This window comes from Poromitra crassiceps (assembly GCF_964638095.1).
Source record: "Poromitra crassiceps genome assembly, chromosome: 12".
Lineage (NCBI taxonomy): Eukaryota > Metazoa > Chordata > Actinopteri > Beryciformes > Melamphaidae > Poromitra > Poromitra crassiceps.
In genome coordinates, this window is record NC_139632.1 from 46,489,066 (window position 1) to 46,508,276 (window position 19,211).

Genomic DNA, 19,211 nt, shown 5'->3' on the forward strand with positions numbered 1-19,211 from the left:
AAGAGACCACTCCCTTCCAAACTACGGAGGCAGTGTGAAGGGAACACGTCAAATAAGCATCTGTATTATATATTCTCTTCAAAAGTGATCCAACTTCATATTCTAGTGACAAATCTCTACGGTCCAAGTAAGAATAATAAAGGTGATCAGAATCTCATCTCGGTCCTACTCTGACGTGAGGCCACATCTGTCCGTTTGCACCAAACTCATCTCCTTTTCCATCAGGGAGAGCTTAGCGGCTGGTGGACTCACCAGGCACTCGAGCAGGCGAGCCGGCCGCGAGATGATGATGAGGATCTTCTTCACCAGCTGGGTGATGACGGTCACCTCCTCGCTCTCTGAGCGCTCGTACGCCTGCAGCACAGAGGAGAAACCAGACAAAAACACCTCAAGTTACATTTATTCATAACGTGCAAACCAGAGAGCAAAGGACATCGATACAGACACAAAAACAAGAGATGAAAACAAGAAAGAACAAGTCTTCACAGATGTTGAGAAAATGGGTCCAGAGCATAGACTGTATATGCAGTATATAGACTGTCCAGAGCATAGACTCTATAGACTCATAGTCTATAGACATAGACTGTATACAATAGTCTTACATAGACTGTATACAATAGTCTTACATAGACTGTATACAATAGTCTTACATAGACTGTATACAATAGTCTTAGCCTCCGTGACGACATCCATTGGTTTGTGGACTCGCGTTTACCTCGAGTTTGGCATTTCGAGCCACAGCGCCACCTGCTGTTGGTCTGTGATCGGCGAGCTGCGTGATCACTGGACACAGTGGACAGGCGAGCTGTCAAATCACGCCCCAAAGCATAGTTTGGCTTCGGCACGGCGTCAGCGTGGCACGCGCGCGGGTGGTGTGAACGGCTTCGCCTGTTAACAAGGACGCCGAAATGAAACTTGTGGGTACAGCGTAGGTACAGCTTCGGTTGAGCGTTGCTTCGGCGTCCTGTGTGAATGGGGGCTTAGCTGTCATAGGCTGTGCTGCATAGTTGATTTCTCTACTGTGACAAAATGTGATATTGTAAGACGCTTTGGATAAAAGTGTCTGCTAAATGATATAATGTAATGTAACTTTATTTACTGTATATAGCGCCTTAAACACAACAAAACACTAGCAGAGAAAACACTTCAGAAGATTAAAATATGAGATACAAATACCATAACAGGAAACAAAAATAACATTTCAGAGTAGCAGGCACTCGGTGCAGTACAAACCCTGCCAACACTGAACACTGACGAGCTACAGTTTGTGGCTTTATGTTTGTTTACAGTTTGTCTTCTGGCTTTTCTTTTCTTTTCCTGATCAAGTTTTTTTTTCGGATTTCTCCTCAATTTTACTTGGCCAATTCCCCCTGCTGTCCCGGCCGTTTAGCAAGTTTTGTCTTTAAGCTTTTTGGGGGTTGTTTACAGTATATATTATTATCTGCTCTGGCTTTTCCAAATGTTTGTACACAGACATGGTAATAATAATCATAATAATAATAACAACAACAACAACAACAACAACAACAACAACAACAACAACAACAACAACAATAATAATATAATAGAGCCATTTAGAGGGTCAGGGAATGTATTCACCTACTTCTCCACCATTAAAGGAGGAAGGGATGTAATAATCCATAGCACCCTGACCCCACCACTAGATGAACAGGGGATGGCAGATGACGACGAGTGTGATAAATCAATGGCAAATGCCCTGGGGCAACCTCAGGAGCCTGTACTACGAAGCTAGTTTAACAGATCCGCGATAAGTCCCTTTGATCTGGTTTGACTGAACAGGATCAAAGCTATCTAGTTAACTGATACTACGACGCTGGTTTTCTACTAGGTAAGTGGACCTGGGATCTGCCTGTGCACGCGCACGTTTTTCGCTCGTGCACAGGCGCGCGTCCACGCGAAAGAGGTGCGCTAGCCAATCACATTATGAACAGCTGAGTTGATCCACGCCCACACCCATTTCCACACCCATTTCCTCATTGAATGAAAAAGCGCAGCCACAGTGGGATCAGAGATTTTAGCGGATATTTAATGTAACCTATGGCAGAATGAAAATCCGCGTTGGATATAGTTGGGGGAAGGACTGTCTAAAGCTGCCGCTTGTATTCACATCAGTCATTTGATTTACTTTGATCAGCGATTTCTGTCTCCTACAGCTTTGTGCGAGTGTAAATGTACATTAAATGTGTAATCTCAGTCTATAAATTTCCACAATCTGTAAGCCTATTTAGACCATAGATTTAGAAAGCATGCTCAATGAATAATGATCTCTATCACTCATTATGTGTGTGTGGTTGCACTGATCGAATAATTCATATATAGGCTATAATAATGATATCCTAATATAAAAGAGAAAACTGCTGGACTGAATTGAGACGATGCGGGCATACTTTTCATTGATAAAAACTAGCCTATTTTTGCTCATATATTGGCATACAGCCTACAGGACACAGTTCCAGCTGAAACATGCAAGAAGCCTGCATATTTAGTATTGGGGCTATCCCATATTTATCCCATCTATATTATATGTATAGGCTTTTCTGGCATGTAGGAGAATATCACCCTCACTCCATTTGAGGCTCCGTTTAGCCTATGATATGCGCTGCGTGATTAATAGTGATCATATTTCTCCACGCATAGTTGAGCTGTTAAGACATAAAGTGGTAAGTAGGCTTAATTTAATTATGTAGCCTACAGAGCCACAAATGTTTTTCTTGTTATATTCTCAGTTGACTGCAATCTATTTTTCATATGGCGATCTTATATGAACGGTGAGTGACTCCAGAGAGCCGATTATATGGGTCTGTCATGGATTTTGATCTTATCCTCTGAAGCTAACCTGGTCGCGACCAGGTTAGCTTTGCAGCGTCAGTTGCCATGGTGATTGAAAGTTAACTTGCTTTCTAGTACGGCTAAACCAGGTTTAAACTCAAACTTACTCGGATAAGGCATTAAACTAGCTTCGTAGTACAGGCTACTGGCCATAATGTCTAAATGGCCGGCAGCAACAGAATCAGATTCTACCCCAAAGCTTTACGGAGCTATTGGCTGCTTTGGAATCAGATGACTTTGTGAGAACAAGTGAACCTGAGCCCAATGGGCAAGAGAGGAAAGATAGGAGAAAGAAAGAAGTTCATACGTATTAAACTGCTTAACGCTGCTTAGAAATAAGATATTATAAGTCGGCAACAATCATAAGTATGTAATAACAAAGATATGTAATCAAACTAACAATATGCTATAAGCTGATTTGAATTGTTCTTATATTTTAAAAAAAATCATGAAAACGGGCTTAAAAATAACATACGAGATTCAGTCAGGAGGAAACAGTGACAAACATAAGCCGAGATAATAAGAATTACAGAGCCATGAAGACTTTGTACTGAAAAATTGAAAATAAATATATCAGAAGACTGTGTTCCCAGCAGATGGGCTCAGCATGAAGAGAAATATGATGCGGCTGTCACCCAACTAGTGTGTCGGAGAACGAATGACATCAAACAAACAGCAATTATTAGAATTATATGAAAAGTCTGTAAATGAGGATAAGTAATTTTCACTTGCTTAATGCAGTTTCACACATTTTGAGAATTTTCTTTAACCACTCCAATCCCTTTCTATTGGTTCCAAAAACATGCTCTCAGCCAAGTTTTGTTCAAACTCACAGAACTTTTTTATGAAGTTTTTAATTGTGCGCTTTGAGTATCTAGAAAGGCGCTATATAAATCCAATCAATTATTTTATTATTATGAGTCGAGATCCCAAAGTTTCCACAGATACCAAACATGTCAGGCTGAGTTACAGGGAAATGTGTATAAGATGATGCACACATCATCTAGCTGGGGCATCCATAAAAAAAAATTGCACCTTTGGTTTGAATATTTCACTCAGTATAAGAGTGATGTAGCTTCATTGAAACATTGGAATGAACCGATAAGGGATATGAATGCAGTATGTAATAAAAAATAAATCTAACTTTGAAGCTACTAAAGGGGTTACAAATATTACATTATTGTGACAGAATTATTTTACTGATTGATCATCTTGAATTTCAGGGGTGTGGCAGTCATGGTGAATGAACATTCTGCCTGGGTTGATTTTTTTAAATTCCATTTTCACTGATGTCAAGTACTGAACAAACTGGGTGTCTTTAAGGCTCATTCATATTAATGAACCCCCTGTTCTGAAAGTCGCCGGTAATAAACAATGACAACCGCTCAACCGCTTTTGAAAGTAAATAAATAAACACTTTGTTAGTCTATTATTTCTTATAAAAATGATAATGAGTGAACATTTGTGACACCACAAAGTTAGGGAAGTCCAAGTGGCTCATTTAGAGGCTGGCGTTTCTAATATGGATTGTGTGGATTTAGGTGGTGACCATTTAGGTGTGTTTTGATACTTTTTCATCTTGTTTAGATCATGTTTAGATAGACCATCCAACTCCTTTATCATCACAGATGCAAAGAGAGTCCTGCTTTACACCATATGGGACATTTGGGCCGCATTTAGACTGTCTGGTACAAGTGACCCAAATCCAATTTTTTTGCTCACATGTGGGTGTGGCACATATCTGATATGTGTCATGAACGTGTAAGCAGGAAAAAAGCATAGGAGCCATGTATGTGTTGTGTATTGGGTCTACTGCATTACTGACACTTATGGTAATTGTAAGGTAAGGGGGGTGTTGCTTACCTGTCATAATGCCTGTCATTCATTCAATCTGGTTAGACAGAGGGTCTAACCAGGGTGTTTCAAGTGAAGCAAGTGTAAGCACACACACAGGTATCAGATATGGGTCACTTTTGAAAGTAGATGTAAGCAGAAGGTTAAAAAAAACGGGATATAGGCAAAAAGTCGGATCTGAGGATCAAGACCTGCAGTGTAAATGCAGGCTTAAATCACTGAAATGTTTAATGTAACACATAGAGCAACTTTAACAATTCATGAAAAAATCCAAAATGAGTATCTTTGGGAGAACAGTGTGCGTTTGGCTCGGCGAGTCGGCCATGCCTTCTGTCTGACAGCATGCAGAGGAGAAGAGTCAGCCATGCCTTCTGTCTGACAGCATGCAGAGGAGAAGAGTCAGCCATGCCTTCTGTCTGACAGCATGCAGAGGAGAAGAGTCAGCCATGCCTTCTGTCTGACAGCATGCAGAGGAGAAGAGTCGGCCATGCCTTCTGTCTGACAGCATGCAGAGGAGAAGAGTCGGCCATGCCTTCTGTCTGACAGCATGCAGAGGAGAAGAGTCGGCCATGCCTTCTGTCTGACAGCATGCAGAGGAGAAGAGTCAGCCATGCCTTCTGTCTGACAGCATGCAGAGGAGAAGAGTCGGCCATGCCTTCTGTCTGACAGCATGCAGAGGAGAAGAGTCGGCCATGCCTTCTGTCTGACAGCATGCAGAGGAGAAGGGTCGGCCATGCCTTCTGTCTGACAGCATGCAGAGGAGAAGAGTCAGCCATGCCTTCTGTCTGACAGCATGCAGAGGAGAAGAGTCAGCCATGCCTTCTGTCTGACAGCATGCAGAGGAGAAGAGTCAGCCATGCCTTCTGTCTGACAGCATGCAGAGGAGAAGAGTCGGCCATGCCTTCTGTCTGACAGCATGCAGAGGAGAAGAGTCGGCCATGCCTTCTGTCTGACAGCATGCAGAGGAGAAGAGTCGGCCATGCCTTCTGTCTGACAGCATGCAGAGGAGAAGAGTCAGCCATGCCTTCTGTCTGACAGCATGCAGAGGAGAAGAGTCAGCCATGCCTTCTGTCTGACAGCATGCAGAGGAGAAGAGTCGGCCATGCCTTCTGTCTGACAGCATGCAGAGGAGAAGAGTCAGCCATGCCTTCTGTCTGACAGCATGCAGAGGAGAAGAGTCAGCCATGCCTTCTGTCTGACAGCATGCAGAGGAGAAGAGTCGGCCATGCCTTCTGTCTGACAGCATGCAGAGGAGAAGAGTCAGCCATGCCTTCTGTCTGACAGCATGCAGAGGAGAAGAGTCGGCCATGCCTTCTGTCTGACAGCATGCAGAGGAGAAGAGTCGGCCATGCCTTCTGTCTGACAGCATGCAGAGGAGAAGAGTCAGCCATGCCTTCTGTCTGACAGCATGCAGAGGAGAAGAGTCGGCCATGCCTTCTGTCTGACAGCATGCAGAGGAGAAGAGTCGGCCATGCCTTCTGTCTGACAGCATGCAGAGGAGAAGGGTCGGCCATGCCTTCTGTCTGACAGCATGCAGAGGAGAAGAGTCAGCCATGCCTTCTGTCTGACAGCATGCAGAGGAGAAGAGTCGGCCATGCCTTCTGTCTGACAGCATGCAGAGGAGAAGAGTCGGCCATGCCTTCTGTCTGACAGCATGCAGAGGAGAAGAGTCGGCCATGCCTTCTGTCTGACAGCATGCAGAGGAGAAGAGTCAGCCATGCCTTCTGTCTGACAGCATGCAGAGGAGAAGAGTCGGCCATGCCTTCTGTCTGACAGCATGCAGAGGAGAAGAGTCGGCCATGCCTTCTGTCTGACAGCATGCAGAGGAGAAGGGTCGGCCATGCCTTCTGTCTGACAGCATGCAGAGGAGAAGAGTCAGCCATGCCTTCTGTCTGACAGCATGCAGAGGAGAAGAGTCAGCCATGCCTTCTGTCTGACAGCATGCAGAGGAGAAGAGTCAGCCATGCCTTCTGTCTGACAGCATGCAGAGGAGAAGAGTCGGCCATGCCTTCTGTCTGACAGCATGCAGAGGAGAAGAGTCGGCCATGCCTTCTGTCTGACAGCATGCAGAGGAGAAGAGTCAGCCATGCCTTCTGTCTGACAGCATGCAGAGGAGAAGAGTCGGCCATGCCTTCTGTCTGACAGCATGCAGAGGAGAAGAGTCGGCCATGCCTTCTGTCTGACAGCATGCAGAGGAGAAGAGTCAGCCATGCCTTCTGTCTGACAGCATGCAGAGGAGAAGAGTCGGCCATGCCTTCTGTCTGACAGCATGCAGAGGAGAAGAGTCGGCCATGCCTTCTGTCTGACAGCATGCAGAGGAGAAGGGTCGGCCATGCCTTCTGTCTGACAGCATGCAGAGGAGAAGAGTCAGCCATGCCTTCTGTCTGACAGCATGCAGAGGAGAAGAGTCGGCCATGCCTTCTGTCTGACAGCATGCAGAGGAGAAGAGTCGGCCATGCCTTCTGTCTGACAGCATGCAGAGGAGAAGAGTCGGCCATGCCTTCTGTCTGACAGCATGCAGAGGAGAAGGGGAAGAGGTTGCCATATAAACTAACATTTTATCATAACGGAGATAAGACCTGTGACCAAAAAAAAAAGAAGACAATAAAAGAAGCATGTTATCTGTGATCAGTGGCTATCTCACCATCACTGATGATTGCCACGACCGAATCCATCGTGTGATCAATAACCCGTTGAGACGGGTTATTGATCGGTGTGGCTGTGGCTGATTGCGAGCTTCACCCGGCTCGATCAATTCTCTTGATTTAACTCGCACACATGTAGGCATTCACTGGCTGCTGCTTAAAGCTGCTCTGGTACAAGCCCAAAGAAGCATTTTCTGGTAATACACAGAACCCCTTCAGTTAATTAAGCGTGCAGTTGTATATGATTTCCGCATCAGCTGGCCTGTCGGACCACACCAGATGCTGAACTCTGAGGGTCGGCGTCAGCCAGCCTCTTCACTATGGCTGCACAATTAATTGAATCAATATGGAAATCGCAGGAGCAGCTGCAATTTGATCTCAAATGTGTCACAACAGCATACCATTAAATGAAGCAGTATGGTGCCCCAGCCTACAAACCATATCCAGACGAAAGGGAATATGCTCGTTTGGTACAGAGCCCAGTAAAATTCACGTCGTATATTTTTCAGTGAAAATGAAATGTAAAATGTAGCACTCCCACTAAAATTGGATCGCACATCACAAGTGTTGTAGTCAAGTCACTATATCTTGAGTCCAAGTCGAGTCTCAAGTCCCCAGTATTCCAGTCAGAGTCCAAGTCAACAAAGAAGAGTCCCAGTCGAGTCCCCATTACCTGAGTTTGAGTTTGACCTTTGCACGAAATTGAATAATGCCACGGAATTAATATAGCTATCAATATCGTATGCCAAATTATTAGGGCCTATTACAAAAAACTAACAAAAAAAACAGTCTTTATCCGATAACAAGTCCGCATCCTGGTCTCCAACATCCAAGGTGAAAATGAGTCAAGAACTTGACTAGAACAACACGGCATATCACAATCGCAATATCTGTCAATATAATGGCAATAGGTTTTTTTGTTTTTCTTTACATGATGGTAATTCCCCACCTCGTGCAGCAGCTTCTCCAACTTCTCCTGCAGCTGGGCGAAGTAGCGGGAGGTGACCAGGCCTTTCTGGGACTTGTCCAGGCAGTCTCGCACCAGCTCGGCCAACTGGTGCTGCACGAAGCCCAGGACGCCATCCGCTAGTGGGAGGGAGCTGTCCGGAGAACAGAGGGTCACCATGTCCAACAAGCGCTCCTCCATCTGGGCTGTGGCCTGTGCGCGCACACACGCGCGCGCGCACACACACACACACAACACACACACACACACACACACACACACACACACACACACACACACACAAACACACACACACACACACACACACAGACACAGTTAACACGTTTAAAAGAGCAATAACTAAGATGTCTGCTGCTCTGTAGCACCTGTTGAAAGATCACCACGCGCTCCACTGCTATGCTCAGGTGCTCCAGGCCAAATACATGATCTAACTCAGTTGCTGGTCTAGCTGACCTAGCAGGCATCAGTAACCTGACACTGCCAGATAGTTTGTTTTCATAACCATCTGGGAACAAGTCATCGTGGAAAGCGTTTCAAAGGGCAGGCCAGGCACTTACAGAAAATACCTGGCAGGTGATTGGGTAAAGCCCGCCCGCCCGTAGCTGCCTCAGGATGCGGATTGGTGCAGATCGAATAGATTGGAGCATGGCAAGATAGATTTGTCATGTGACCGTGTGACATCACGATCTCGCACCAATCCAGCTGCCCCGCAAGTTTAGGCATCAGGGCTTCGGTTGAATAGAAAATTGCATGGACCTCAGTTTTGTTCCTGTTTACGTAATACCCTGTTCCATTGATACCTGATGCAGCATTTGCGTGTATATCCCTCATTTGTGTGTGTATCCCTTTAAGACCGCAAACCACGTGACGCGGTTCGCGGTCTTAAAGGGATACACACACAAGTGCTGCATCAGGTATCAATGGGGCGTGATTTCTAACCCCACATAGGATAAGCAATAACCACGCCCTGTGGCGCCAGGATTGGCCAGGAGCAACACTGGAGGGCACGCAGCCCAGCGATTTCATGAACCAACTGAATAGCTCTTGAAAACGGACAGCGATTTCGAGAGCGGACATTGAAATGAATTATGGTCACCTACCTTCCTTAGCATAGTAATAATAATAAGTATAATAATTGTAATCTACACAATGTACACAATCTACAAAAACATGCAATAATATAAACGGTGTTGTGTTCACGTTCATAGCTCATATAATATAATGTATCATATCGTTCATTTCAAGCTCAATTCTTACCCAGAGAAAAGGTACAGCACTGAAAATGTAACAAGCAATAGTTTTTTAAACATCTTTATTTTAAAAGATGAAAAACCCCAGGTGCTTTAAGTCCCAAGCTTCAATGCTCCTGGCCAATCCCAGCGCCACAGGGCGTGGTTATTGCTTATCCTATGTGGGGTTAGAAATCACGCATCAATGGGTTAAGATGAGCCCCTCATACATAAAGACATAGCCTGGTTAAGAGACAATCCTGATAAAGTGATGTCACATCCTGTTTCGCTCTACGTATCAGACTCCACAGTGATTTCAGTCGGTGGGACTACTTGCCTTGACCGACAACTCCTTCAGCCAATCAGCGTCAAGATCCAGTCAAATCCAAATCCACTTGGAAGAACTGCAAAAACGTCTTTGGTCGAGAAGATCTGCTGGTGCATACTCTTGTTCTTGTTTAATTGTTGTTATCGAGTCTATTTCTGTAATAACTGCACTTATGGCTGTGTTTACTCTACGAACATTAACGTTCCCACTCGTTTCATGGGGAGCCGCCATGACTGTTTTGCCAGCGGAATCGCTTATTGGCCGGTTATGTTGTCAACTACGAGGCGGCTCCCTGATTGGCCCGTGGACTTTGTTGACGGATCCGCAGAACCAAACAGAATGTGTGTCATATTTGTATAATGAGGAAAGGCTTGTGAGGCTCGCCTATGCTTAAGTATACTAAGGTTGTGTGTTTCAGATGGATGAACATTTGAGGAAAGCCATATTGGTGTACAAATTCTCAAAGTGAGTCTAAGTGAGCGGTACGTACCTTAGGGAAGCGTTCCCGGTAAACGTGGTTCATCATGACGATCTCCTTATCAAAGGAGGTGCTGGCTCGCCCGGGGCTGCAGTACAGACAACGCACCGGTTAGTAGGTTTTGATTGGCAATTAAAAGGCATGTGACATTTATCAAAACACAGGGTCTGATGCAACTCTTGTGCTATTAATCTAACTCATTATCATGATTCTCTACTGCCACCCCACTTCCTGATTCAAGACTTACTACTTCATTGTCCCCATAGGCTACAAAAAGTGCTGTTTCTCAGCCCAGTCTAACAAAATACAAAATAAAAGATATAGATTCAAGTAAGCACAAATTAATGTAGTGAATGTAATATTTTTTGAGCATGTCTAAACACAGACTGTTCGTAGATTATAGATAACACCCATGGCTATCAATCGTTGCTTTTAGCTATATTGTTGAGTTGAGCAAAAGCCTGCTGCTGTTGCTCAACTCAACAATTTAAATTCCAGTTCAATGGGAGCTGTCTGCTGTGGGGACTGCTGATGCTCTGTGTCCGTCACATTTCCATCCATTCAGATGGACAGAAAGTTCAAACCAATTTCACGTTTTCTGGACTAACAGATGTGTCCACGTCCATTCAGCCAATCAGAGGCATGTGTCCACTCCACGTCTATTCAGCCAATCAGAGGCGTTATTCCTGTCGGGAAAACTTAGCGAACACGGAGACAACGGTCTGACTAAAACAGAAAAAACAGAGAAAGGTTCTGTTGGGATGACTGGAGGGATGACTATATAAAACATGCACGATATGCAAAAAAAAAATATATATATATATATATATTGTGATTATTTTGATACTGCATACAAAATAATCATATTACCATTATATTGACAGATATTCCGATTGCGATATGAGTCATGATGATAGTGGGGACTTTTGGCTTTCATTTTTACTGGGGGGGGGGTTATGTGATTTTTACTGGGGCTGTACAAACAAGCATGTTCCCTTATGCCTGGAGAATATGATTTGTAGGCTGGGGAATCTCTGTAGCATCACCATCATATTTAATGGTATGTTGCACATTGTATCTTGATCAAGAAATTGCCACTCCTGCGATTTGGATATTGCTCTTGGCCATAATTGCGATTTCGATCATATTTAAATTAATTGTGTGGCACTAGTATTATCCATATAAAGCCCTATGGGTATTTATACCAGCTCAGGGGCGTGGGTCAGGAGGAGCGACTCTAATCTCGGAGTTGGGCGAAGTTCATGTGGTTGTTTTATCACGCAGGCCTGGAGAGCATCCTAAGATATGGACTTCAGGAGGAGAAGACGGGTGTATTTTTACAAAAGACATTTTGCGTTGTGCAGCTTCAAGCAGAACGGATATGGAAACCTATCATAATGCACACAGCCTCCCGCCTCGGCCATATTTTGTCATGAAAGACGCCTCTGTTGGAGCGGATGGCAGGCTGCCCAGCGCAGCACACACTGCTGCACCATGGCTCTCTGCACCCCCGATCAACCCCCCCCCCTTCCCCCTCATCTCCAGCTCAGTATCTAGATCCCTGCGGCACTCCGGCAGAACACAGAGCGCCCGGGCTTCACAGCCAACAGACAGAGTTGTCAAAGCCACACAGATCCCTGCTGCCCGGGTGTGTAATCAATCAGGACCACTTTGGCCGCCAACTGCTGCTGTGGTGGTGCAACATGAACGTATCAACTGCTGCTGTGGTGCAACATGAACGTATCAACTGCTGCTGTGGTGGTGCAACATGAACGTATCAACTGCTGCTGTGGTGGTGCAACATGAACGTATCAACTGCTGCTGTGGTGCAACATGAACGTATCAACTGCTGCTGTGGTGGTGCAACATGAATGTATCAACTGCTGCTGTGGTGGTGCAACATGAACGTATCAACTGCTGCTGTGGTGGTGCAACATGAACGTATCAACTGCTGCTGTGGTGGTGCAACATGAATGTATCAACTGCTGCTGTGGTGGTGCAACATGAACGTATCAACTGCTGCTGTGGTGGTGCAACATGAACGTATCAACTGCTGCTGTGGTGGTGCAACATGAACGTATCAACTGCTGCTGTGGTGGTGCAACATGAATGTATCAACTGCTGCTGTGGTGGTGCAACATGAACGTATCAACTGCTGGTGTGGTGGTGCAACATGAACGTATCAACTGCTGCTGTGGTGGTGCAACATGAATGTATCAACTGCTGCTGTGGTGGTGCAACATGAACGTATCCCGCTCACACTGATGCAGAGACATCTTGACATCTCACAGTACATACTGACACCCAGGGAACGAGGACAACAGGACCGCGTGCACGCTGAAAAACAGGAAGACTCTGCCCAAATGTCAAGCCTCCAAAATAAAATGTCAAGCCTCCAAAATAAAATGTCAAGCACCCCCAAAATGGTACTTCTATATAAAATTTAAATATAAAATATATATAAAATTTCTATATCTTAGGCGACCCCATAACGAGAATGATGATTATGAGGAAAAATAAAAGACTTCGCACTGAAATGAAGATGATCATTTCACTACAAAAATGAAAATCAAGGGAGGGACTACAGATTGTCCCCATTCAATGGCCATCACACCTCCGGCCTGGCTATCGCCAGCGGAGGCATAACAATGACCACAATAGCCAATTAGCCATACATTCTGTCATTGTGTTACTTATGGATGGATGAAAATAAAGTATTCCCCTTTTTGCTGGGGACCCCCTGGAGATGCACTGCCCAGCTAGGTTAGCAAGAAAGACAGACTAGAGAGAGATGCACGGCTGAGCTAGCGAGACAGACTACAGAGAGATGCACAGCTAGCTAGGTTAGCAAGACAGACACAACGGTGATTCTCAAGGCTGACGAGAAAACGTGTGGAGCTTTTATACTCTGTGCGGGTTTCTGCTCGTGGAAAGTGAGCGGGAGTCTTGAAAACTCCACTTTGTCCGCCCAGTACGCGCCGCGTAGTTACAGAGTTCGGGGTGTGCACACGGCCAGGCGAAAACCGTCCGCACAGGAGCCTTGTGGAGGGGCGTGTCTGCTGATTTGAGGCACTCGCGGGCCTCGCCGATGCGTCAATTCCATCTTAAAATAGTCCACATTACGGCCACAGACGCCCAAATCTGAGAATATTTGATTCTTAGATTAGATTTTGTCCAGAGTCAGACTATCTGTATTGTAGGTAGAGAGATAACAGTGAAACTGATCAACTATGATGATTATTCTACATTCTCTAATGATGTTAAATCAAATAACAATGAAGTTGAACAATTCATCAATTTGCTGCAGATCAAATCAAACTTGGAGAGGAGAGGACACAAGTTTACCTGATGGCTGTTCCCACAATTCACTCTCATGGTGTTTTTTCCCTCTTTTCATGAGCAGAAGGATGAAGATCTGCTTCATCCTCTCATCCAACTTGTAAACATTGACACATGCTTTGACACGAGGGGGGGGGGGCATCATTTGTGGGGCCCAACGCAACTTGCATAGTGAGCGTACTGTATATATATATATATATATATATATATATATATATATATAGGGCCACCCAGATCTGAATTTTGTTATACTCAGTCACACCTGTTTGTGTGTAATAGGCAGGTGAAATTCAGGTGCCATTTTTAGTTATTAAGAGGGCTAGTTAAATACAGAGACTTTTGAATCCAAAGAAAGCAGGTCTGTCCACTGTTTTCATGTGTTTGTTTTTCTTTCACACACTGCACACTGACTATTTCAGAGCGGGGCATGTTTGTAAATTAATAATTGAACGTTTCTCTGCGTGTTTCCACTCTTGATGTTCGTTGCGCAGTAAAAAAAAAGTGAAAACTGTTCTAAAGTTGCCTCAGGCTGGCCAATCAGAACATACGGTAGTCGGTTTATGCCTTTAATGGAGTAACCATCTTACATTTTGGGACGATGCCAGCCAATCAGAGAAGAAGGCTATTTCTGGCTGCTTGTAACGCCCCGCAAAACAGTGAAGCCTACTGTTGACAAAATAATGACTGGTTACAGAATATGGAAAATCACCTCATTTATTGGTTATTTTAAGTCCCTTGCTTAGGAAACACTTACATTTGAGAGGATGTAATCATCTGCATCTTTCATATATTGAGTAATAGCTGGATATTGAGCATTTTGGAATGAAAACGATCCTGATTTGCCTAAAAGACTAAAGCGAGCGAGAGGCAGGAATCTGTTGTGTACCTGAGGCTCCGGGAGCGGGCCCGTACGGAGGTGCAGGGCCGGCCATCCTCGTCCGTCACGCTCTCCGAGCTGCGGAAGTGTTTGAAGAGGAAGTGCAGCTCGTCCTGGGTGGGCTGGTAGGGAAGCTGGTGAAGACGCTCCTGGGAGGACGAGGACGACTGCAGGCCAGATGGATTCATCAGTTAAGACAGGAGGACATAGTTTACATTCACCGTTCACCAGATCTTAGCAGCCAACTTGGGTTTCTAAAAGAGACCTGGACGTCCAAATGATGGCTGGATACCAGATACCACACAGTGGCTGATAGAGTGGGATTATTAGCAGCCAGAGTCACATTTAATACGTGCAAGGAGGCCCGGATATATCCTGGCTCAGACCCAAATTGCATCAGATGCCATCAGTTTCCGGGTACTCTAGGCCACACGTTTTGGACTTGCCCAAATTTGTACACATTCTGGTCAGACATTTTTAATACATTCTCATATATATGTCAAAAACAGATTGACCCAGATCCAATTACTGCAATATTTGGGGTTGCCCCTAGCAACAGTGGGATATCCAGACATCAATCAGATCTAATGGCCTTTTCAACATTACTAGCTCGCCGGCTTATTCTTTTTAGCTGGAAATCGCCCACACCTCCATCACACTCACGCTGGATTCGTGAGGTAATGTCATTTTTTAAGCTAGAAAAAGTCAGATGCACAGTCCAGGGCTCTCTGGAAAAGTTTGAAATTACTTGGCACCCCTTCTTAGATTATTATCATAAGGAATTTGACGCAAGAACTTTAGATTAGTAGCCCCCAACACCTCTACCCTACCCTCTTCCCACCCCCCTCTTGTTCTTTCCTTGTCTCTATTATTTTGGTTTTATTTTTACACTTGGTTGTCATTGCATCACAATTATTCAGGAGATTGTATGCATGTATGACATCATGCAACCATGCACCTATTTTGTATTGTCTGTCTTCTACGGGTTTTGTTTTTTCTTGTTTGTATTGCTTAAAAACGAATAAAAACAATTTGAAATAAATAAAACGTGCGAGATGCACCTGTGTTTCTCAAGGCCTTTTTTCCACCATTTCAAAGAAACCCTGCTGCCTCATGTTGCAAAGAGGATGTTGCTTCTTCCCCCCTTTCCACACATCACTCTGTTTTGAAACTGCAAGATCAAGGATTTGAGCTCAAACCAGCCTTGATAACAGCCAATATGGATTCAAATTGAATAGTGCAACTATCCAAATTTCAAGTTGTGTATTGTGTAAAACACATTAAGTTGTGTATTACTGTACTTGAGAGAAAGTAAAACAGTTCCTGTTTTGTGCCGTAAAGCAATCCAGCAGATTTACCACCAAATCCATAATACTAATGTCTTACAATGTATGTGGTAATGATTTATTGATGTTAAAATGCTACATGTTGGGGTATCACTGACTAGCGCATTCATTTAGAATAGTGGTCAAGGAGTTCAGTCAGAGCCGCTACACGAACTTAACGGACATCTTCACCAGCCAATCAGAGTTGTGTGTTTCGCCTGTATAAAGAGGCCTCTGTGACGTCCTGTATAAAGAGGCACCGAGCTCCAAGAAAAGGGCCTATTGTCCCAGCTGACCTCTGACCTGGGCCCTGTCCCACTCATAAACTTCATTACAATAAGCTGCACATGGCCGGCTTTCACCACAGACTCCTCCCCCCCCCCCCACCTGTAACATGGCCGGCTTTCACCACAGACTCCCCCCCCCCCCCCCACCTGTAACATGGCCGGCTTTCACCACAGACTCCTCCCCCCCCCCACATGTACGAGTCTTTCACCACAGACTCCTCCCCCCCCCACCTGTAACATGGCCGGCTTTCACCACAGACTCCCCCCCCCCCACCTGTAACATGGCCGGCTTTCACCACAGACTCCCCCCCCCCACCTGTAACATGGCCGGCTTTCACCACAGACTCCTCCCCCCCCCCCCACATGTACGAGTCTTTCACCACAGACTCCTCCCCCCCCACCTGTAACATGGCCGGCTTTCACCACAGACTCCTCCCCCCCCCCCCCCCACCTGTAACATGGCTGGCTTTCACCACAGACTCCTCCCCCCCCCCCCACCTGTAACATGGCTGGCTTTCACCACAGACTCCTCCCCCCCCCCCACCTGTAACATGGCTGGCTTTCACCACAGACTCCTCCCCCCCACCTGTAACATGGCTGGCTTTCACCACAGACTCCTCCCCCCCCCCCCCACCTGTAACATGGCTGGCTTTCACCACAGAATCCTCCCCCCCCCCCCACCTGTAACATGGCTGGCTTTCACCACAGACTCCTCCCCCCCCCCACCTGTAACATGGCTGGCTTTCACCACAGACTCCTCCCCCCCACCTGTAACATGGCTGGCTTTCACCACAGACTCCTCCCCCCCCCCCCCCCACCTGTACGAGTCTTTGCCATCATGTTAAAACAGGAGAGTGCTCAAGATGTTATGCTGTCATCTGAAAACCCTACATCTGAAAAACTTTTCAGAAACTACGAAAAATAGCCTGGTTTTAGCTGGACCACACTGTGTATTTTTGACTTTATCCTGTGGATTCTGTTTTCAGAGGGCTTTCTCAACCCTCTGAGCAGCAGGTCACCCTTCCTCTGAAGTGAAAACATGAAAACAACATTTTTCTAGAGGGTTCTCACCGTCTGCGATTCAACTGCCGTCTACTACAAATTAAGTTCTAACTATTCTATTGTAATCTATTCCTATTTCTAATACTACTGATGGAATAAATAGAGTTTAGGTCCAAAGTGAGACTGTCAATATTTGAAGAATACCATACGCTTCTCTTCCTATTAGTTCTGACTAAGTTCTGATTAATATAATATAATTTATCTAACTTTTGAAACAAACTCCTCAAATAATGAACAAAGAACATCAGAAGTTAAATATAATCAGCACATCCAGAATGTGAGGTCTTAGTACATCATTAGTGAGAAAAATGTGTCGCTGAGGTTTTGTTGAAAAGCTGTCTGGAAAAGAACCTCATATGGAGGATCATCCCAACACACACTCCTCCTTTCATCCTTACATGGAAAACACAAATGCATGCATGCACGCAGGCACGCACACACACACACACACACACACACACACATAAACAGCTGGCGCCAGAGTAGGGGGGACACCAACACTTGTATTGAAAGGAAGTTGATGTGAAAAAGTTAACTACCGTAAATTCCGGACTATAAGCCGCGGCTTTTTCCCCGTTTTTTGGGCTTTTTTGGCCCCTGCGGCTTATATAACGGTGCGGCTTATCTATGGATTTTTTCAAAAAAAAAAAAAAAAAAAAAAAAAAATCTCTATTTTTAGCACTCTTTCTAACTATAAATCCACTTCTGTTTTAATTTCCTCTCTTGCCCTCTTTTCACCACACCACGGACACTGTGTGCACTGTAAAACAAAACACAGGTGGTGTTGTGTTATGTTGTTTTGTTGAAATGTTAATAAATGGGAGCTTCCTCAAACAGCCATCTCTTTCCCGACAATCCCCTCTGTGCATGAACCCTTATGGTAATTAAACATTAAAACACAATATAAAAAAAAAAAAAAAAAATACCATTAAAACACCCGCGGCTTATAGTGCGGTGCGGCTTATATATGTAAAAAACAGTCAACTTTGCAGGTGCGGCTTATACTCCGGTGCGGCTTATAGTGCGGAATTTACGGTAGCTTATTACATCATCCAAAACTGGATGCCGCAACCCCCCCCACCCCCCCCCCGCCCACACACACACACACACACACACAGTGTGTATTACCCCAGACATCCAGTTCCACAAAGTGAGAGAATGACTCATTCAAGTAGATGATGGGAGGAAAACAATTAACAGTTTGTCATCTCGGTCTTGGCACCACTGCCCCTTATTTCATAAAGCAATGTCCCGTTTGGGCTGAGTGAGGTGTTATAACCTTATTTCATAAAGCAATGTCCCGTTTGGGCTGAGTGAGGTGTTATAACCTTATTGCATAAAGCAATGTCCCGTTTGGGCTGAGTGAGGTGTTATAACCTTATTTCATAAAGCAATGTCCCGTTTGGGCTGAGTGAGGTGTTATAACCTTATTGCATAAAGCAATGTCCCGTTTGGGCTGAGTGAGGTGTTATAACCTTATTACATAAAGCAATGTCCCGTTTGGGCTGAGTGAGGTGTTATAACCTTATTTCATAAAGCAGTGTCCCGTTTGGGCTGAGTGAGGTGTTATAACCTTATTGCATAAAGCAATGTCCCGTTTGGGCTGAGTGAGGTGTTATAACCTTATTGCATAAAGCAATGTCCCGTTTGGGCTGAGTGAGGTGTTATAACCTTATTGCATAAAGCAATGTCCCGTTTGGGCTGAGTGAGGTGTTATAACCTTATTGCATAAAGCAATGTCCCGTTTGGGCTGAGTGAGGTGTTATAACCTTATTGCATAAAGCAATGTCCCGTTTGGGCTGAGTGAGGTGTTATAACCTTATTTCATAAAGCAATGTCCCGTTTGGGCTGAGTGAGGTGTGATAACCTTATTTCATAAAGCAATGTCCCGTTTGGGCTGAGTGAGGTGTTATAACCTTATTACATAAAGCAATGTCCCGTTTGGGCTGAGTGAGGTGTTATAACCTTAT

General features: G+C 44.9%; 1 protein-coding gene across 1 annotated transcript in view; it reads right to left on the bottom strand.

Moving 5' to 3' along the window:
• mast3b (microtubule associated serine/threonine kinase 3b) overlaps positions 1 to 19,211 on the bottom strand; it is a gene marked incomplete at both ends in the record, with an annotated part of 76,937 nt that overhangs the window by 21,120 nt on the left and 36,606 nt on the right. Inside the window, 4 exons of the mRNA XM_083647415.1 lie at positions 253 to 354; positions 8,299 to 8,508; positions 10,364 to 10,439; positions 14,577 to 14,734. Of these exons, the coding sequence (XP_083503541.1) occupies positions 253 to 354; positions 8,299 to 8,508; positions 10,364 to 10,439; positions 14,577 to 14,734 (546 nt within the window). The remainder of the gene's footprint in view (positions 1 to 252; positions 355 to 8,298; positions 8,509 to 10,363; positions 10,440 to 14,576; positions 14,735 to 19,211) is intronic.